General features: G+C 32.9%; 1 protein-coding gene across 1 annotated transcript; it reads left to right on the top strand.

The window, feature by feature from the left end:
• The first annotated feature begins 313 nt into the window (after positions 1–313).
• On the top strand, positions 314–20,614 carry LOC143055599 (putative cytochrome P450 CYP44). Its single transcript, XM_076228764.1, has 10 exons — positions 314–443; positions 6,007–6,230; positions 8,443–8,668; positions 10,024–10,202; positions 11,132–11,321; positions 12,551–12,734; positions 14,096–14,262; positions 15,435–15,516; positions 18,599–18,814; positions 20,258–20,614. The coding sequence occupies exons 2-10, from the start codon at positions 6,035–6,037 to the stop codon at positions 20,384–20,386; spliced, it is 1,569 nt and encodes a 522-aa protein (XP_076084879.1). The 5' UTR covers positions 314–443; positions 6,007–6,034; the 3' UTR covers positions 20,387–20,614.
• The last annotated feature ends 2,710 nt before the right edge of the window (positions 20,615–23,324 follow it).

Below are 23,324 nucleotides of genomic sequence, written 5' to 3'. Positions count from 1 at the left end.
CTGTGATGCGATTTTTTTTAACATGTTTAACTAACTGTTATACATTTTTAAATATTTTTCGTTTAATGTTTTTTTTGAATTTTTGATGAAAATATCAAACATAATTTGGTATAAGCTATCTGTTTTCATTAAATAATCTATGAATATTTGTACATTATAAATCTATCTAGCCTGTTAATATTCAGATCGCATTATCAGATTTATGCATGTAATATTTGCCACTGCACGTTTATCACGTATCACAGTGATTACTGACACAGAAAGTTGTTGATAAGAACGACCTTCTAAACATAATATATATATATCATGTTAACATATAGCTATCTATTTATAGAATTTTACATACTAAATGTACCGGATGTACATGATGTAGTTGCAATTTAACACTGACTATCGAAGACACATATATCAGCCTGCAATGTGACCAAGAAATTTTGAACCAGGTAGGACATTATGTTGTTATCTTATTTCATGCGTCAACAAATAACAACAGATCAAGTAAATGATCGCAAATAGAACGGGTTATACGCATGACACTATTCGCTAAATTTAAATGATCAATATTACATGTAATACATATGATAAATCATGTAAGTCATGTGTGCAAATGCACCTTTTATTCTTTAATTCACCAACGGCTATGAACAACATAAGTTTTCTTATTAAATAAAACTAAACTTGAATGTTAAAATGTTGTTGTAATCTTTATTGCAAAATTACACCCATAAGGGCCAAGGAATGCAAACAAACAATACAACTAAATACGTATACACAATACAATAAAGCATTCTTTAAGAAAGATATCAATTAACACATTTATTAAAAAAAAAAAATCAAACAATTATTATAAAGTTTAACTTGTCTGACTCCCTCAATTCTAAATTTAAGACTCTGAGATATGACAAACAATGAACTTACAGGTATACCAAACAACATTTATTTATCACGACAAAATAAACTTATATATGATTTATAAATACATATTCTTTAAACTGTAACACGGCCGACACTCGGCTAACCGAGAGATAGGTCGGTTAATCTATATTGAGTATGCGGCTAAATCGGCGGTTGGTCTGTTAATCGGGTTGGTTATACGTCTGTTAAGAGTAAAACGCACAATTTTACTATTAAAATCTATTTAATATACAGATTTTAGGTACATTATAAGAATCAAATCAAAAAAAGAAAAGTGTCTGACAAAATGATATATATCATAGAACATTTTCCAACTGTAAAAACATTTCATAGTCTGCGCAGTTTTCAGTAAAACTAAAAGGCGTCGCGCAAGTATGTAGTATTAATGCTTATACGCATAGCAATTTTTGTAATGAAAGGCGAAAAAAACAATTTTAGATATCATTTAAAGGACACAAAATCGTACTTTGGTTCTAAAATATAAATTGAAATTAGTAAATATTTCATAATTGTAATATAACGTGAGTAATACCACGTTTTAGTGAACATTATGGGAATAAAGTCTGTTAATGGGTTGGAAAATTGAAATTGTGTCAGTTAAGAGTTATTTAGCCACGACAATAGTTGTGCTACCTTTATATTTTCCCTTTGAAAAAGTTAAGAATGAGATGCTCTTGAGTAAAAAAAAATGACTATACGCTGCAACAGTATCCTTCTAGTAAGAACATTTTTATTTTGACTTCCTTTGCATTTTATTAAGGGGTGTGTCACTTCAATATATGTATATGGATTGCCTGCTGGAATATGCATGAATCTATTATTAACGTTTTCTTCAGCCTTAATTTTTGTGTCTGTTCAAAGTAGCACGTTCTCAAATCCGTCCGAAAGTATCTTTCTAATACAACACAGGGTACATATAACATGTTGTCGTTCTCATATGCACATGATATTTGTCACTGGACGTTAAACTCTAAATCGTCAACATCATCCGATTGGTTCTTTTCTTCTATTACTGAATCATCTGTTGTTTACAAATCAGTCTAAAGAAGTAAATGGAAAGGAGCGAATACAGCTACATTTGGTTATCTTAAGTTTTAATTCATTTTATTCCGTTTAGTTCCTTTCTACATAAGTGCAGAGGAGAACTGCAGTTGTCCGCATGTAAACTTTTAGCATTTATTACCAATATGAGTACATAGCAATCCGTTACTGTTTCAACACCCAGGGGTGTTTCATGTCTTTATTCTCAAACAGTTATTATTTTTTTCTATCTTTTTTATGCCCCACCTACGCTAGTAGAGGGGCATTATGTTTTCTGGTCTGTGCGTCCGTTCGTCCGTCCGTCCGTCCGTCGTATCGTCCGTCCATCGTACCGTCCGTCCGTCTGTCCGTCTGTCCGTCCGTCCGTTCGTCCGTCTGTCCCGCTTCAGGTTAAAGTTTTTGGTTAAGGTAGTTTTTGATGAAGTTGAAGTCCAATCGACTTCAAACTTGTTACACATGTTCCCTATGATATGATCTTTCTAATTTTAATGCCAAATTAGAGATATTACTCCAATTTCACGGTCCAATGAACATAGAAAATGATAGTGCATGCGAGTGGGGCATTCGTGTACTGAGGACACATTCTTGTTTATTAATGCATCACTTCCTACTGTCCTTATCTATTATTCTATATATTCTGTGTTTCCATCCAGATTCTCGTGTATACAATGAGGGTCTGGATTGGGGGTGTTGTTTATTTCTATATTCTTTAAATTGTCTGTTACTTTTCTCTACATTTTATTTTATCTTACTCATTATTATTTCTTTATTCTTTATATATGCTAGCATCCCAATATATTTTACTTACTGATGTTTAGTTACATTACGACGTTTATCTCTGATTTATATACTGGTTAATACCAATTTAGATACAAATTAGTGTCATTCATGACCACCTAAAAAGAATCCACATGATATACATGTATGCGACCATTCTTGGATGAAATCAATATGTATAGATTATAACATGCCCTTTTCTATATTAACACTGGTATCATCCCGAGACTCCCATATCGGCCTCGAGGCTTTAGCCGAGGGCCGATATGGGTCGAGGGATAATACCAGGGCAAATATGGAAAACATGTTATAATCTTTAAGCTATTTATCACATATTTAAGTGTTGCAGAAAAGAGGGGAAAAAAGGTCAATTATAACAATTTAATGAAACATAACAGGTAAATCTTAAAAATTTATCCGTATCCGTAACAAATATGTGATAAGATATAAATATTAACACATAGCTGAGAGGGTGATAGAGCAGATTGGGTCCCGAGAAAACATTGTCATCCGCGGCGAAGCCAAGGTTGACAATGTTTTTTCGAGGGATACCGATCTGCTCCATCACCCTCTCAGCTATGTGATAGTTGATTTATTATAATGAATGTCCTATCATCATTTTCTTTAACAGATGAGTTTTATTATAAAGTATTTTCTATGTAGTCACGTACTTGACAGCCTAACGGGTATTTGAAAAATCATCAGAAGTGAAGTAAATAGACAATAGTAGTGCATTGACTTGACATATAAACGATACAAGGATTAGGCCCGAAACGGGAAAAAAGCTCTGCTATCAAGAAAAAAAATATTTTCAATTGTTGTTATTTTGTTATTGTTATTTATTTTATTTAAATTTTGGGTAAATACCCCTTTCAAAAGGCCTCATATCTGGCTGAGGAATATACATCACAATGAACATGATGAAATGTGCATCACCAGTTGAAACCCATCGATGGTGAACGAATGCGTTTAATATCAACAATAAGCATAACACACAATGATTTATAGGAATTAAAGTAAAAATATTAACAAGTGAAATACGTTTTTCCAACAATTGTAAAAGAAATAAGTTTGAGTCGTTCCACGCTTCGTTGTATAGTAAATTAGAACTTTAAGCATTGTCTATAAAATAACTTGATGTAGATTCAATTCATTGTCGTTTAAACTGCCGATTTTTGATTGATCTAGCCAAGAGGGTGACATTCCAAAAAATTGTCACCCGCTCAGCCATGTGATAGAGTAAATTAACACCTTCGTATTAGGCAATCAAAATATGGCATTTTAACATGATGTATAATAATACTTTAATATTACACTTTTTTATATCAGTTTTCAATATTCATGGCCTAAATTCATTGTTCATGTCAGTGTTTCCGTATATATTATGTTTCATTGCTCATGTGTTGTTTCCGTATATTTTAGCCACTCGTCTTGAGCCTACCCATTTGATCCGATAACACCTCATACAGCAATAAAATTATACGTGTATTGCCATTCATAACTCTTAACAGACCAATTAACAGACCGGGTTTTATACATCCGACCCATTAACAGACCAGGTTTTAAATAAAGATTGATTTATGTCATCAAAGTACAGATTTTTGTGTAGATTTTTCACACAATGATATCAATTTGGTTGACAAACATAATGCCTGTCTTTGTTCGATGTTCAAAATATCGTATATAAGTAAATTCAACCAACGTGTCTCTTTGTGTACATTTTGTGTGTGTAAAATGTGTATAAATTTATTGATGAGTAACACGCCTTTTCATTTTATAGATCGTACATCGAAGCTAGAAAAATGATAATTACACCACTGGATTCAGTACATTGAATTGTTTTGTTAGACATGAATTATTTTTATGATAAACATATATTTAAAAAGTTATACAATGAAACATGTAGAATTTCCAATGATTTCCTCGATAACACCTGATTAACAGACTTTAGCCAACCCGATTAACAGACCCACCTCCGATATAGCCATATACTCAATAAAGATTAACCGACCAATCTCTCGGTTAGCCGAGTGTCGGCCGTGTGTAATGTCAAATCACTATACACAGTCATGCACTGATAAAATCACGCATATACAGCACTGTACAATCATATTATCTACAATAGCGGAAAATTACATATTTTTTTTTAATATAAATAATATAAATATAAATAATAAATAGAATATTATCGCATTAAGAAAAAAATAACTTCATTAAAAAACAGATGGGGGATAAAAGAAAGCTCTACACTGCTGCTACACATATTTCGAATATTTTAAACTTCAAATCAACAAACTCCTGAAGTAATACTCAATCATCAATTTATAGCTTTTTGTCCGGTGTGAGCCAAGGATCCGTGTTGAAGGCCGTACATTGACCTATAATGGTTTACTTTTATAAATAGTTATTTGGATGGAGAGTTGTCTCATTGGCACTCACACCACATCTTCCTATATCTATGTGACATTTGTATCGGATCAAATAGGTAGTTGGACAATACGCGTAATTACATGACTATATGCGTATACTCGTATATATATGGTGCAATCATACGCTTTGGTTTGACTATATGAGTATTTTACTTGTTTGGTTTTTAACAGGTCGGACCATATGAGTATTAAGAAAATATCGATATTATTCGAATAAATCTTAATTCCTTCGCAGGAACACACAACTCGTTCTCCGAATCAGAAATCGGCACATGTTCTTAACTGAAATCCTTTATTTCTGACATATTGTTTGGATCTTTGTATATATCTTGTCTTCACTAGAGTCAGTTTAAAGCACCTGTCAACTTTTTTTGTCCGTAAGTGAAACACGTGTTTAAGAGTTAAACATAGATCTTGTTTTCCTTTTTCTCCGGTGTTAAGATTAGTTTTCTATTTAGTTTCAACATACGAAAAGGAATGCATCAATTTAATATCATCTCTTCTTTTTACAGATATTTCGTGTGCAAAAAATATTGTATGATAAGAATAATGTCAGCAAGAATAGGCATACATGTAAAGGTGTTATGCCATAACATCTTCCTATAAAAACAAAAGAAGATGTGGTATTGTTGACAATGAGACAGCTCTCCACAAGAGACTAAAAATGTCACAGAAATTAACAACTATAGGTCACCGTACGGCCTTCAACAATGAGCAAACCCCATACCGCATAGTCAGCTATAAAAGGCCCCGAAATGACAATGTAAAACAATTCAAATGGGAGAACTAACAGCCTGCTTATTTCATTTATATCTCAGTTGTTTACTATCTTTTCCTTTTGTAGATATTTCGTGTGCAGAAAATATTGAAAGATGAGAATCATGTCAGCCAGAATAGGCAGACATGTGAGAAGGCTTGCAATTAACTATCCGAAGTTATACTCATCAACTGTTGTCAAGGAAACAGAAGCTGTTTCAGATGGGGCAAAATCTTTCAGTGAAATTCCAGGTCCAAAAGGAATGTACAATATTCCATATTTTGGGACAGCCCTACATTTTAAACCGTTCAGTAAGTCAGAATTATGTCATTTTACATAAACAACTCATTATCTATAGTACAGTGATTAAAACAAGACAACATGGGTTAATTTTTCAAACTTGAAACGGTTTTCAAATTTCTCATCACTTATTTTTAACTGAGTATATCATGTTTATATAATTAAGTTTAGTTTCTGCGATATGTTAATAACATCTGCAATTTCGTTTTGTAATATGTTTATGGCCCCGCCGTAGTGGAGAGGGCATTAAGTTTTATCCTTGTCCGTTTACGTCCGTCATCCGTTAGTTCCAAAGTTGGTTTCCGTTCTCTTACTTTAAATTGCCCCAACCAATGCTATGAAACTTATTCACAATGCTTATTACCACAAAATACAGATCAAGTTTAAAGTTTTAATGATGTCACTTTAGTTATTTACAGTTATATCCCTCTTTAAAAATGGAAAACATTCTGAATTTTTAGTTTTCGTTTCTCTTACTTAAGTTTACCTCAACCACATGCTATGAAACTTATACACAATTGTTATAACCACACAACTTAGACTAAGTACAACTTTGGGTAGCATCACTATTACCGTTTTGCATTTATGTCCCTTTATTTGTTCAAAACTATTATAATATATACTGACCGACTTTAGAAATGCAACACTAGATTATTCTTTGTAATTCCCATTTTCAAATAATCTTTTTTTTGGTAAACAAATTTATGAACAGACAGTTCTTTCATTATTTCATTGTAAAAAAAATGCCAGATCGAAACTTGAATTGATTACGTCATTTTCAACGTTCAAATATTGTGGTCTACACTGAAACCCTGGTTTTACCCTTACCAATGATTGTGTAACCGTCAAAAGCAACGACTGTCTGTAACAAACGCCAAAATGATTACCAGAAAGGTCAACCATTTCTGTTTGGCACGTTTTGGGTTCTGTTTTTCACCTTCTGGTTTTACCGTTGTTCCACCCAATACAATGTTTTTTTTCAATTATGCGGTTGGAACTTTAAGGCTTTAAATGTTTTTCTGCAGTCGATTCCTCGGCAGTTCAGTTAATGGGAAACAAATGAAGTTGCGTAATCAAACTCTATTGACTTTGCATTGTCACTACATGTTGATTATTTCATTGATGGTCTTCAACAAATCCCTTCTACCGGTATCATTGTCGAAAGGACAGTAGGACACATTTCTGACGTTAAATTGTCTGGTTGCAGCACGTTCACGTTTTCGTGTTTGCAGTATTCTAATGGGTTAATTCAGTTTTTTTATTCCTTAGTCTCGGCAGTATTGAGATGCAACATTTTGTAACTGATTTAGGTGTGGCCAAGGATTGAAAGAACTGTTTAACAAAGAAAAAAAATATTTGTTCGAAATTTTGCTTTCTGAAATTCGTGCGATCTCAATAATGCGGTATGTTTAATAACCACAGGTTAGACAGATGTTAATTTTTCTAAAGATAAAGATGTATGAGAAGCATGAATAATAGTCATTATCTGTAGCCCATGGAAACATTCCCCATTTATTTAATATATTTCGTATTTTACTTTAACCGTATATATATAAAAGTCTTGGTAAGTAACACATTATTATATGGTATGATAAGTTTTAGTTTTGTCGGATTTGATGTGATCTCTATTTGGTTTATGTTCCCCACACTTCCATTTGTCTATTTCAAGGTTAAACAGCTCGAATCAACAGATTGCAAAAAATTATCAATATAAAAAAAATACTGAATTCCACCAAGGTAAATTTAAAAAAAAAAGGGTAATTTTAAGTCCAAGTTATATACCTCGCTAAACCTGCAACTTGTATGGAAATTATTTATAGTTTCGTCATATTGAAAAATTGGTTGAGCATTATATTTGAACTACTAGTACATGTATATGCCGTCTTTATGAGGGGGAGGACAGGGGTAAGGGAGACAGGGAGAAAGGGGGTAGGAGAAAGGAGAAAGGGGGTGGGAGAAAGGAGAAAGGGGGTGGGAGAAAGGAGAAAGGAGAGGAAGGCTGGGAGAAAGGAGAAAAAATAAAATATCTCTCCTTTTAAAAAAATTTCTAATATTTCAAGAAAAAATATCTCAAAAGGAGATGTTTTATTCTAATGGGAGAAAGGAGAACGGGGGTAGGAGAAAGGAGAAGAGGGTTGGGAGAAGGGAGAAGGGTACCATCCTGTCCTCCCCCTCCTTTATAACAGCAAACTATGAACTAAATGACCTACATATTTAAAACAGCAAACTACGAATTAAATGACCTACCAGAAATTCTGACTAATATGAGGGATCAATATGGTGACATAGTGAAGATGCGTATCGGCAGAGACTATGTTGTGTATATATTTGATCCGGACTACACAAAAACAGTACTACAGCTCCCGTACAAAGAATTTTTTGCTTACCAACTGGATCTATTTGAAGTATTAACGAAAAGAACGGGACTACCGAAGAGTTTAACATTAATGTAAGTTTAAGCTACTGTGGTCTGGATGAATTTATTTTCGATGGTATAAATTTTTGTTGGAGGAAACATTGCATTTTCGTGGGTACTTGATATCTAGGTGTTGCCAAAATTTTATTGCATATATATATAGAAAAAAAAAAGCACTTCATGGAACATGTAAATTTGTTGTTCTCTTATAGATATGACAAGATGTGGTATGAGTGTCAATGAGACAACTCTCTATATGTCCTAGTCACAATTCGATCGTAAAAGTAAACCATTATAGGTCAAAATACGGTCTTCAACACGGAGCCTTGGCTCACACCGAACAGCAATCTTATATGGCACCAACAATTACTAGTGTAAAACCAGTGTGAAATTGACATTTAATGCAATCATTAATGATTAACTTCTAAGACCACTCGGCCACCAAGGCCACTTAATTATTTAGAACGTATCATTTGCAGTTATTACACTGGGGGCCGTATCAGTTCAGCTTTAACGGTCGCATGAAACCACAATTATAATTGAAAAAAGATGAACACTAATTCCCAATACAGTTGATTTGGTGGTTCGGGGGTAATGCCTTGCCTCTGTTGGTGTTATCCGTTGTGTGTTGCTCTTGCAAACATAAATTGGCGACAAGTTGCGTTTTAAATTTGATTCATATTATTCTTCGTTTATTGATGTGTATACATTTAGTTTCTCATTTTATTATTAGAACTTAACACCTTTATGTTCATAATTTGTACCTCAAGTTTTCTTCTTTATATGAATAGAGTTATGATGGGATAAAAATTATAAAAAGCCAATAAAAGAGCGGCGAAAAATACCAGAGGGACAGTCAAACTCATAGATAAAAAACAAACTGACAAAGCCATGGCTAAAATTGAAAGAGACAAACAGACAAATAATGTACACACAACACAGCATAGAAAACTAAAGACTAATCAACCTGAACCCCAACAAAACTGGGGATGATCAGTCTCATGTGCTCCGGAAGGGTAGGCAGATCCTGCTCAAAATGTTGCACCCTTTGTTTTCTTGTGTTATTAAAAACCCGGTAAATAGTCTAATTCGGTAGGTCATATTCATGAAAAGGGAAGTAGGGGATTGTAGTTACGACGTTAGGAACATATCCGATATCATCTGTGAAACGATTTTTCCATAACGGTCAACCAACTCGTGATGGAGTCCATAAAATTTACGAAAGGATGATTTTAACTTCATCATTTGGAACTCTTGGTTTAATAGCTTCCTTGTGAGGAGCAACCCTCTATCAAAGAAATCATAAGAGGATATACAAACCCGGTAATATCGTATCAATTGGGAGATATATACTCCGTGAGATGTATTTTTCTATATACGAATAATAGGGAAGGTAAGGAGTGGAAGGAGCTTCGAAAACCAGCTCAAGAAAAGATGCTACGTCCAGCAGTGGTTGCGAGTTACGGCCCCTTGATAGAACAGGTTACTGATGATTTTATTGATATACTCAAACGAAAGAAAACGATTGATGATTTACAGATGACATTAAGTAACTATACTACTGAGAGTAAGTAAGATTATTTATCACTGAAACGAGGCCGGGATAAGGTACCGGTACTTCATATATCTAGCTCTAACAAATGTAAAATTCAAATAAAATTAAGAAAAAAAAAATATTTTCTTTCTTTATATTTGTGTTACTCAAATATTAATTTTCCCGGAGTTTATATTTCAAAATTTCAAGAACCAAATCTGTTTGCAATATTCTATTTTCGCATTTTTTTGTTCCTTTCTATAATATCCCAAACGTTTGACGGAGGACGAGTAAAACCTAGATTTCTTCTTCAGTTAAAAATTTTTGAAAATAAATCAGCGGAAATAATCCTTCCTTACAGTTTAAATAATTGAAATATACTAAATTAAATATAGATTAATGATGTTTTAGCTTTAAACATATATATATACGAGAATACTTTTAGAGATAAACAATATGTCTAAATTAATCACCGACGTTCTAAGAACGATCTAATAAAAGATCAATCATAAAATAAACGAACAAATGAATAATAAGAAAGATGGCAAAACCTTCAATCCATCGAGTCAGATATATGTCTCTGACCGAATTTACCTCATAAGGAGCACCCGACCCAAACATTAGAAATCAAAAAGGGACATACACAAATAGCCAAATTCATGTAAGGTCAATTTGGTGGAATTTTAATTTTTGTGTCTTAACGCAACTTTTAAGCTCCGATTTTGGGCTATTTCGTTTTTATAGGTGGAGGACGCTTGGGTTACCGTTCCCGAAGAAAACGAGCAGGGTTCGAACTCACAACCTCAGTGTTGACTGGCTTATGAGTATAGTAGTACTACTTATACCACTAGGCCACCTAGGCCAATTTTGCATGAGGGGTTAGGAAGTTTAGTTTTAACGTGTACACATACGGCATTATAATTGTATTGTTCCAATTTTAGATGCATATACATTTATTCCAGGTGTTGCAATGTTGTGCTTTAACAGAAGACTAGGAAGCATCGCTAGTGAAGAACCAGCCGAGATAGTCAAATGTGTTTCGGAGATTTTCACATTGCTTCAAAAATCTATGATAATGCCCTTTAAGACCTTTAAATATTTTAAAACACCGTTGTACAAGCAAGCCGAAATGGTTAGACTACGTATCCAAAAGTAAGTACACATTTTCGATGTTTATTAAACATTGATCATAGGTCAGAAGCTACTAGTACAGTTAATTGTAATGATACTTCTGATAAACATAAAAGTAAATGTTTTCATATTGTTTTAAGATAGATGTGGTAAGAGTGCTAATGAAATATCTCTCCATCCATTTATAAAAGTAAACCATGAGAGGTCAAGGTACGGTCTTCATCACGGAGCATTGGCTCACACTGAATAACAATCTATGAAGAGCCCCAAAAATTACTAGCGTAAAACCATTCAAACGGAAAAATCAACGGTATGATATAAATAAAAACGGAAAGCGAGAAACACTTATTTAAGGAAATCACGAAATTTTACACCCACAAAAATAACTCACTATACGGTATCTACCACATCAACACACGACAACTACTAAACTAAACTAGGACAGGTGCAATCAATTGCATCGGGATTAAACGTTGTAATGGTACCAAACCTTTGTCAATTTAATGTGAGGGGTTTAGCAAGTTATAAAACCAGGTTTTCTACATCAGAAAAGGCCTGTACAAAGTCAGGAATATGACAGTTGTTATCCATTCGTTAGATTGTTTCAGCTTTTTATTTTGCTATCTGATTAGGGAATTTCTGTTTGAATTTCCTCGGAGTTGGGTATTGTTTTTATGTTTAATTAAGGGGGTAGACCTTGGTTCAGGGAGATAACTCTTTAAATCAGTTAAGCGTTTGTAAAAGTCAAGTTCATCAATGTTTTTTAAGCATTTACCTGAAACAGATTAAAAATAATCTATGTAACCTAGAAGCTTAGAATATGTTTTTGAAAATGGTTGACACAAACGTACTGATGATTTTAAGAGTTATTTCCCTTAACCTAGGTCTACCTCCTTAAATAAGGAATCTTCGATAAAGGACAAGTTGATCGAAGTTGGTTTGTTGATCACAATGAGATTTGAACATCAACTGTAAGAAACGATAACAACTCTAATATTTCTGACTTTGTACAGGACATTTTAGGAAAAAATGGTGGGTCGAACCTGCCTGTTATGCATCACCAACCATGCAAATCAACCCTCAGTTAAATTTATAATTGGACATATAAAATTATCATTTATATGATTTTAAGTTGTCATTATATAATCAATTTGATTATTCTGAAATAATTACAGCTATACTTATTTCAAACTAACTTAATTGTATAAGTGTTCGACGATATATACAATACTTAAATTGATCTTATTCAGCATTGTAGAAAAAGAGTTGAAAGCACAGCTTGATGTCTTGAATGAGCTGAAAAAAGAAAATCAGTTAGATGATTACTTACAAAAAGATCCCAACTTTATGTACTCATTGTTGGCAGACTCTAGAATGACACTTGGGAAAATTACTAGTATAGTGACAACGTTAATCAATGCAGGGATAGACTCTGTAAGTATTTAAGCCCCTTTATTTTAAACCTTTGCTTGTCGAAATATTGAACTTAATTCAACTAAAGCATCTTACATAAAAATATATTACGGATTACAAATGTGTCGAGGTTTGTGATTGGATAACAACACGGAGATGTCAGAATATATTCAGGAAACTGCCGGGGTATATACGACGTTTTTATCCACAATTGGAACCTCATAACACAAGGAATGTCAGAGGCTCACATAAGGAAAATAATGACGTGCTTTAGTCAATAATACATTTTTAATACAAAATCACGCAATATACACTTTTAATACTTAAATTTAATGTTAAAAGTGTTATTATAAATTATACATACACGATAAAATTATGCTAAAAGCAAATTAGAAAATCCTTCACGTATGCCGAACATAGCAGGTTGGGTTTTCAATATTTGTGTTGTAAAAAACAAAGCCTAGCACACATACAAACACAAAATATGATATCTAAAAACTTTATTGAAACTATTTTTTAACAGAAAAAAAATTGTCAAAATAAAAAAGGTGCATTTAAATTGATTTCCCAAAATATTTAAGAAACAATAAACATGTAATGAATATACATGCTGCATTGTAAATGTTCAACAATACCTGCACTGGAAAATAACAGTAATTCAGAGGTAATCCGTAATATATGTGTAATTCAGGTCTCAGACAGGGTCAGGGGATATAAACTCTAAGCCGGGAATGTCACAGTATATACCCTGTTTGAGACCTGAATAACATATAATATTCATTAAAAATAAAGAGTATTGATTATCGAATTTCGCATTAGGAGAAGAAAAAATGGTACCGTTTATGTTATTAACACACGCACAAACGAATCATTCAAATAAGACTCCAAAAAATACCTACATACACATAGAATGGGATAAATTTACTGGAAAAAATTTTTCTTTTGGTTACCGATGGCTTATTTCTTCGGCAGAATTAAATTCCTTGCTGTGACTTCGATGCTGCGCTCTACAAAATTTTAAAATATATCTTCTAGTACTATCTTTATTGGATTCTTGAGTCTTTATGTCTGTTAAAAAGATTACTTAGGTTAACCGTAGTTGCTAACACCTATTAAAGAAGTTTTTCAATTTTGTTTTATGAGTGACGTAACTACTTAATCACTGACTACCTAAGGTAATGATACACGAGGAAACTAGTAGTCTATCAGCATTAGTCTAAAAACCGATTTACTGACTATAAAAGTGTTGATACACTCGGAAAAAAGCCCAGACCATCAGAAAAGGTCTTGACCCATTACTACGAAATGAAAATATCCTCTGACCCAGTATAAGAAAATAAGAATTACATTCATAAATTTGAAAACAAAGTTTTTGTTTTCAGACTGCCAACAGTATGTTATTTGCCCTGAGTGATTTAGCCTTTCACCAAGAAAAGCAGCAGAAATTGTACCAGGAAATTCAGACTGTTGTTGGAGATAGCAAACACTTAACCAAAGAACATTTAGCTCAAATGTCATTTCTAAAAGCGTGCATCAAAGAATCACAGAGGTAATGGTTTAATAAAGTCCTTGATCTGTGTAAACTTCCAACGTACCTTTTAAACCCTTAAACAATACAGCACACCTAACCATTACAACATCAAGGAGGGCTAGAGGGAATAGTTAAAAGTCATTGAAGGAGGTAAACTTTCGGAAACATTGTCCCATTTACCTATCATGTCTGTTTGGGTTGAATACCCAAATTTTCCAATATAACGGAACTATTTACTACTTAAGACTGTCATACAGGTTAGAGATTTAGGTAACTATTAAACAAGGTAATACCCACCATGTTCTTCTGAAAAATTCTTCTACCAAGTCAGGAATATGACAGTTGTTTTTCACTCATTCTGCTGATGAATTACTTAAGTTATTTTACTTGAAATTGGGTATTTTTGTTTGATTTTTAACATCAAGCACGATCACACCACACATCAATCCACTATCAAAGAATTAAAGAGTTAATGTTCATGTAAGACCCTAAGACTGAAAATGCTGAAAATACTGAACATAAACATATCTAATATATTATGATACACAATGAACCATTTTGGAGATAATTGTATTGTTTATTTCTGTGTTTCTCTGTCCTTTATGTTCTTCCATTTATTTGTATTGTAGTCATGTCATGTAATGTTGTCATTTTAATATTATATCTAACATTGCAATACAAGCGGGAGGTTTGGCTAGCAACAAAACCAGGTTCAACCCACCATATTTTCTTTAAATGTCCTGTACCAAGTCAGGAAAATGGCCATTGTTATAGTATAGTTCCGTTTCTGTGTTTGTTGCATTTAAGTGTTGCTGTTGGGTTGTTATTTTCCACTTATATTGGATGTAATTCCCTCATTTTTAGTTTGTAACCCGGATTAGTTTTCTCTCAATCGATGTATGAATTTCGAAAAACGGTCTACCACTGCTGCCTTTATTTAAGCACCGACGCCATCACTTTGGAACTTGATGGTCGCAAATTAAGCTAACTGGCGACGTTTTATCTTTCCATCTTCATAATCAAATCTTAAACATACGCCAATGAATCATCAAAGAATTACATCAAACATAAATACACCAACAATGAATCACAGCGTTTTTACTTTAACATTTTCAGATGTATGAACAATTTTCATAACTTTTATATCATAATTATTGTTTGTATATACTGTTAAATATATGTATGCGCAGGCTAACGTTTCCCATAATGACAGGACCTGCAAGGTATATGGAATGGGACACAGTTGTTGGTGGTTACACTATACCAAGAAAGGTTATTATTTTTTTTATTTTACAGAAAAATTAGATCTGATGTTTTTAAAAGTATGCAATAGAATGTCTATTTACATCGCAAAACGATTTATCTTTATCATTACCATCTACCCGTCATTTACAATTTCAATGCATATGGGGTAATACTGTGCCAATTTATTTTTATTCGTTGGATAGTATAATATAAATTTTTGTTTATTTCATGGGTATAGGTGAACCACGAAATTAAATGATCAACGAATGACAAATTTGTTATAGGCCTGTATGCAAGATGGACGAAAGATACCAAAGGGACAGTCAAACTTCGTCATAACCACAACATTAAATAAATGTCCATACACATGCAAGTTTTCATTTATCCACGAACATTGGTACCAACGAAAATAAGTGAATCCACAGTATATCGCAAAAGCCAATCACCTGCATCTCTTATTTTGATAAAGAGTTTATAAGATTCATTTAAAACGGCTCCATTTATGTCACTTTTTTTCGACATCTATTTGTCAATTTGACATCGTGTGATAAGAAAAAAAGAAATGAAATGAAATTTCAACAATTTTCAACACATAATTATAAGTGTATTTCTTTTTGCAAGTACCATTTTACATTACATTCAGTCCGCCAAAAGTTAAGGACCATCTAAATATAACTTACAATATTTTTTAAACAATTGACAAAGAAATATTTAATGTGTGGTGCTAGGAATCGCATTTAACATACACTAAGAAAATTCATTGCGACAAAAAAAAATGTACTCCGATAAACCCGTCTTGCAACTTTCTATTAAATGTCATCTGCACTTTTAGAAATACACTGTGTTTTGAACATCGGTATACTACTGTTGCCTTTATTTGATACCTTTAAATCATATTCCTAATGTCACGCGTACAGGTAAAATTTGACCTTCATCTTGTCATTGTGTAATATAGGAAGGCGTTAGATGTCTGTGGTTGAACCTTGGCAAGCAATTGGCATGTTAAGTTCGGGTAGGAGTACTAGAAGCATAGGTAACAATTTCAATGTTAATCATGTTGACACAACAACTGTAAATGATAGACCAAGGTCCGGAAGACCCCGATCAACAACCAGTCGTGATGACAGAGAACTTATTCTTCGTGCTAAAGCCAGCCCATTTACTTCTGCCCCGATTCAGGTGGTCGTGTTAGTTTCGAACATTGGTCCATCGATTTCATAGAGGCAACCTATGAGCATGTAGTGTTGTCAAGAGACCTGTCCTTCCAACCAGGCACAGTATAATCAAGTTTCTAGGGCTAATGACCTCCAACGCTGGAACATGAAAATCTGACAAAAAAAAAACCATTGGTCACATGAGAGTCTTTTTCTTTTCCAACCGGCAGGCGGTATGGGGTTGCTTCTCCTATCGTTGTAAGCTCGGTATGCATATTCTGAATTTAAGGAACGGACAGCCATACTGTAACTTATTGAGTGCTTAGAAAAATATAGTCCCTCATTTGACAATCATCTACTTGCGGCAAGCCCCATATACAGGTGACAATGCTAGACCACACAGGGCAAGGAAAGTAACCCAATATAAAAAGAAAAAGGCCATTGACACTGTCTTTTGGCCTTCCATGTCTCCAGACATGAATCCAATCGAACATGTGTTGGATGCCATTGGCAGAAATCTCGATCTCAGAGATCCACCAATGTGGCAATTGTTGATGAATGAAACAGATTTTCTCAACTTAAGTGCAGAATGCTTGCACAGAGTATGAGACGCCGTGTTATGGAACTGTACCGGTAGAGAGGGATTACACATCTTATTGACTCAAATATTATCATTAAATTTGCCGAACATACCGAAGATTATTTGTAGAAATTTTAATGATATTGGATGATTAGTTGTTGTAAAAAATTAAAATCACAGTGAAACTTAAATTCCGTTTCTGATTTGTGTAATTAGCACTATTTATATGGACGCAAAATTTAAATGCATAGAACCTGCATAAGTGACCAACCTTAAGTTTATGTTTTGCATTATGGTATATGTTAGCAAAATTGCTACATGAATGTTTTCTCTTTTTCGTAGAATAACTTAATTTTTTAAATAAAAAAACACAATGATTTCATAAAAAAAAGATGGTGCTCAACTTTTGGCGATATGTATACTTAGACTTCCACAATAATTCTCAATTTGGAAAAACCTTTTGTAACTTTTGAGCGTGCATTTTTGTCAGACCAATTGGTTTCTTCAAGACATACCGACACATAAGGAAACGAGTATCTCATCGTTTCTAAGCAATAGGCCCTTAACATAATTTCTATATTTTTGTCTAATTCAACATTGAACTAACGGGTCAGCTATAGTTATAGTAAATCAGATCTGTCAACTATATATTTAACATTTGCTATCAAAAACTTGAATTGGTATTATCCCTTACCATAAAAAACCCATTTGTACATGAATAAAATGTTACATAAATATTAAAAGTGGAATAAAAGTTGACTTCCTGGATACATATGAAAAGATGAATTCATGTGAAAGTCAAAAGGAAAATAAAGTGCCCAGTCATTGTTTTAAGTTTTAAAAAAAATATTGTGAACGAGGTAAACATTTAAAGGAAAAATGATTCACATTAAAATTTTGTTTTGATCAAAGGTTGATTAGCAAACATTTACATTACCCTTCCGGAGCACCTGAGATCACCCCTAGTTTTTGGTGGGGTTCGTGTTGTTTATTCTTTAGTTTTCTATGTTGTGTCGTGTGTACTATTGTTTTTCTGTTTGTCTTTTTCATTTTTAGCCATGGAGTTGTCAGTTTGTTTTAGATTTATGAGTTTGACTGTCCCTTTGGTATCTTTCGTCACTCTTTTACAAAACAACAACAATTAAACCGGAAGTCACCACTTATGTTAGTTTTCGTTGCTCGAATTGGTTTGTAGATATAAAGACAACATATACAACTGTCATACAAGTAGGATGTGAATCTATCTATAAAGTCGGGTTTAACCTATTATTAAGTGAATTTTGATATAAAATATGAAATGCTACGATGTAACTTTTACTGAAAGAAAAATATGTTTTTTTACCAAAGAAGAATTTGAACTTAATGTTCTTTACAGACTTTGGTAAGTCCTGATATGGCAGCCATGGTGAAAGACGAACGATTTTTTCCGAAGGCGAAAGAATATATCCCAGAGAGATGGCTAAGAAATGTCAATGATGATATCACTAAAGGCCAGGAGTTCCCTTTCGCTTTTAAGCCATTTGGATTTGGACCAAGGGGTTGCATTGGTCAAAGATTTGCTGAAATGGAGATGCAAATAGGATTAACAAAGGTACAGGGCAACCTCACTTATCTGACACATGATTTTTCCAACATCCTGCTTTAATCGACATTTTTTCGTGGTCCCTGTAGAAAAAAACCTGAGTATTCCGACACCCTGCTCAATCAATTTTTTTCTGGTACCCATGTGTCGAATTACACAGGTTACACTGTAGTTTCACCAATGAGAAAATGAATATTGTTTATTATTTTATTATGACACAAAATTATGTTGCTTAATCTACTAAAACATATGAGAAAATGCCACTTTTTTTGCAGTTTTTCATCTCACAGTCACAATGAGTACTTGAAGAAAAATTTATAACAATAAGCCCGAATACTATTTCAATTGAAAAAGGAAAGCAAACATCTAAAAATATAGTTGCATATAGCATGTATAGATAATTCTTAACCAAGTAAAAAGGTATCATCGATTCTTTTTCTTGTGTTTGTTAACTGTTGGGTGTCTGTTTGTCTTTTCCTTTTATGGCATGGCGTTATGAGTTTATTCACGACTTTTAAGCTGGCATGTTATCTTTTGTATTTCTTTTAAATATTTACACTCGGTTTTCCCTTGATACAGCACAAAATCTATCCCCCATATTGCTCACTATACTTTCTTAGAAAACTTAAAACGGTCATAAAAAGGTAATTACCAAAATATAAACACATTCTGGATTTTTTCTTACGATTTGAGACCTAAATAAAGCCAATGCTAAATAAAGTAAAAACAATCGAATATCTCAAAAAATGGAGTTCCTTAACCTATCATTTCTTTTCGGTTGTTTGATTCCTCAACTCATGCTCTTCTGACTAACATCAATTCTAAATTATAGATTTCTTTAGTAAACGTAGCAACATCCTTAACACCTGTTAAGGTGGTACATGTACCTAACACTTTCACTAAAATTAATTTGGCTCTTTTAATTTTGATAAAATTTTAACAAAGTACTTACTTTGACCCTTTAATAAAAATATAAAAATTTCAAAAATTTTGAACCAACTGTTTTGTCAGAAAAATTACACTGGTTATATAGCAGTTTGACAAACACCAATTTTGATCTTTGAGAAGCTTATTATTCCCTTTACAACACAACGTAATTAAAACGTTTAGCTGACTTTACAGAGTTATCTCCCTGTAGTGTTAGATACCCCCGTAATACCTGATGAAAGTTTCCAGGGGAATATATTCCGTGTATATTATACTTGATGAAAGTTTCCAGGGGAATATATTCCGTGTATATTATACCTGATGAAAGTTTCCAGGGGAATATATTCCGTGTATATTATACCTGATGAAAGTTTCCAGGGGAATATATTCCGTGTATATTATACCTGATGAAAGTTTCCAGGGGAATATATTCCGTGTATATTATACCTGATGAAAGTTTCCAGGGGAATATATCCGTGTATATTATACTTGGATAAATAATTGTCTGTCTTATTGTTTTTACAGATTATTCAAAACTTTGAGATTTCAATGCCACCTGGAGTATCAGAGATTAAAACAGTTCACCGTACTTTTACTTCACCTGCACAGAAGGTCACACTACAGATCCACGATAGAAATATTAAGAAGATTTAGAATATATTCTTACATATATATAATATATACAGAGTCATTAGTACATACTTGGACATTTATTTGTTTTAATCAGATATGTTATGAGTCATGTTTATAATTATCTTTTTGTTTTTATCAGAATTTTACCAGCGTGTTTAAGAACTTTATCAAAAACAGATTTATTTTTGTAAAGTTACTGAATTTAACTGACATGCCAGCTCCAGACCTCAATTAAACTGGTTGAAAGATTTTGTCTTCATCATAAAAATATAAGGCGCAATCCTTCCCTTTAGGGGTTCAGTATCATACCATCATAACATATATGAGAGGAAAATAACCTGTATCATGCCAACCACTGGTTTTTAAATAAAGGTGTTTAGTTTCGATGCAAAGACCCTATAAGTAATTCAACATTAACGCCAAAATATCAATAAGTGGTGCACAGTTAGTCCCCATTGGAATTCCGATAACCTGACGATATACGGAATCTCCAAAGCGCGAACACAAATGTTATCTAGTAAAAATTCAAGGGCAGTTATAGTATCAAAGCATGTCCAATCGACATAGTTCTTTTGTTTATTGCTACTAAAAATTACCGAAAAGAGTTTGAACATATATATTCACATTCTGACTTTTAAAATAGCCATTCAATTAGGTGTGTGATTTTTTTCTTAATGAGAATGTGATGCAATGTGGTATATAGGGTAGAAAAATCAAACTTTGAACAGATTCAAAATCACCAACATAAGTATTCAATTTATCAAGTACTTCCAACGAGTTCTTGACACTCCAAAAGTAATTAAAACCACTATTTTCGAAGGCCTTATTTGAACAATTTATTATCAGGTTTTTGATTTTACCAAGTGTACTGGTAAACAGAATAGACAATTTAGTAGTGGAACAATGGCTTGAAGACGAAATAAATCTATATTTGTAAGGTTCTGCTTGTAAAGCGGTAGCTTAACGTTTTTATAAATGTAGTGACAATAACATACAAACCATTTTTGAAAATAAGCGTCCTTAGGTTTGAACTATTTAGAAAAGAAATCTTCATAACAAAATATCATACAAAATGTGTATGACAAATTAAGTGTATAATTTGTAATACATAGATCATTCTACATAACCAATTCTATTTCACTCAAAATAAAATATTGTATTAAGTGTACTGAATAATTATCAACCTGAAAATAAGTTATTATTAAACTTAGTTACAGCTTCATGTACAGTCAGCAAAACGTAATATAACAAAAATACGAACTCAGAAGCAAGTCAAAATGGATAGTCCGTAATAGAATGGCAAAATGAAAAAATCAAGCCACGTTCAAACGAATGGATAACAATTGACATATTCATGACTTGGATATACAGATACAAATATTGCTTACCTTTCTGCTCCATTTATGTGTTGTTTCCCGAAAAATAAAAGTTCAAGAGTGGACATTTCAATCACTAATGATGACAACAAGAAATCTTAACAATACTTTTGTATTTACTGTATTTACTACACGAACCTAGATAAGATACAAAGGAAGAAATAAATAAAAAAAATCCAACATTTAGACTATAATGAAGACAAAAGACACAAAAAAGAAAAATAACAGCTATCAAAACACAGAAAACCAGACAACATTATGACTCAAATAGTAAGAAGACATAAAAAAGACAAATTATAGCAGCCAAAAAATCACTAATCATCATCATCATCATCATATGTTGATTTCTTTATTGGGAAAGAGGACGCTGTTTCGAGCAGTAAAATAAATTGATGTTAAATGTGACACAATAATATTATATTTGTCAATCCAATCATAAAGGTTTATATACCCTTCCAAAGAGATTACGAAAACAGTAATTGATCGGTTGTTATAATGACTTCAACATGTTCAAATCTGATTAGTTTGTGAATTGAACCTTTGACTCGTGTGGTTCAATTAATATAATTTATATCTCCTTATTTTTATATTATTATTGGATACATTTTATTTTATCTCGATTTAGGCACAGTTGAGTTAGATTTGACCGGATGGTTTCACAGGAGAACATTTTTGTAAAAACTTTAAAAAATTGACGATAAGTCGTGCAAAGTCGTCTTTAAATGGCAATAACTCTTAATGAGATTACCATTGTGATCATGTTGACTTATTTGTAGATAAATACTTAAAACTGAAACTGAGATCTTACTTTGCTAAACAATTTTGCTGTTCACAGTTTATCTTTTATAATATATCTTTTATAATATGCAAGACAATAACCAAAACTGCAAAAATAAGTCCAATCAGAACCTTCAACAAGATACGATCTGAAAAGGAAATTACTTACATCACTGAGCAGAAAAAGATTACACAGAGCATATAAACAGATGAACTACTTGATGAAGGAGTTCAATAAGTTATCGTCTGGAAACTAGAAAAATTTTTGGCTTCTTTTATTCCCCTAATTTCTAATTAGTTGGGCAATTACCAAACAGTCCTATACCGTTGTTCGAAATTCATTAATCTATAGAGACAATACAAAGCCAGGTTACAAACCAAAACGGAGGAAAACGTATCAAACACAAGAGAACTACATGTACGACACAAACGAAACACAACACTAAAATACAACACACACAAAAACGAACCATAATACAACAATGGCCATTTCCCTGACCTGGCACATGGCATTTTAAGACAAAAATGGTGGGTTGAACCTAGTTTTGTGGCACACCAAACCTCCTGCCTCAATGGCAATGTCACTTATAACAATAAAATGAGACTATTACATGACAGGACTACAACACAAACAAATGAGAGAAAATACAGGACAGAGATACAAACGATTAATAATAGCCAACAACAGGTACCTTGTTTAAAAATTAATACGTCAGACGCGCACCACGTCCAGGCAAGACAAACAAGTGACGCCCAGACGAAAAAAGTCTGAAAGCTAAAACAAGCACAAAGCCAAAAAGCATCAC

Source organism: Mytilus galloprovincialis, chromosome 12 (genome assembly GCF_965363235.1).
Source record: "Mytilus galloprovincialis chromosome 12, xbMytGall1.hap1.1, whole genome shotgun sequence".
In the NCBI taxonomy this organism is placed as follows: Eukaryota; Metazoa; Mollusca; class Bivalvia; order Mytilida; family Mytilidae; genus Mytilus; species Mytilus galloprovincialis.
The sequence above is the reverse complement of the archived record's forward strand: the minus strand, read 5'-3'. Positions and strand labels throughout refer to the sequence as shown.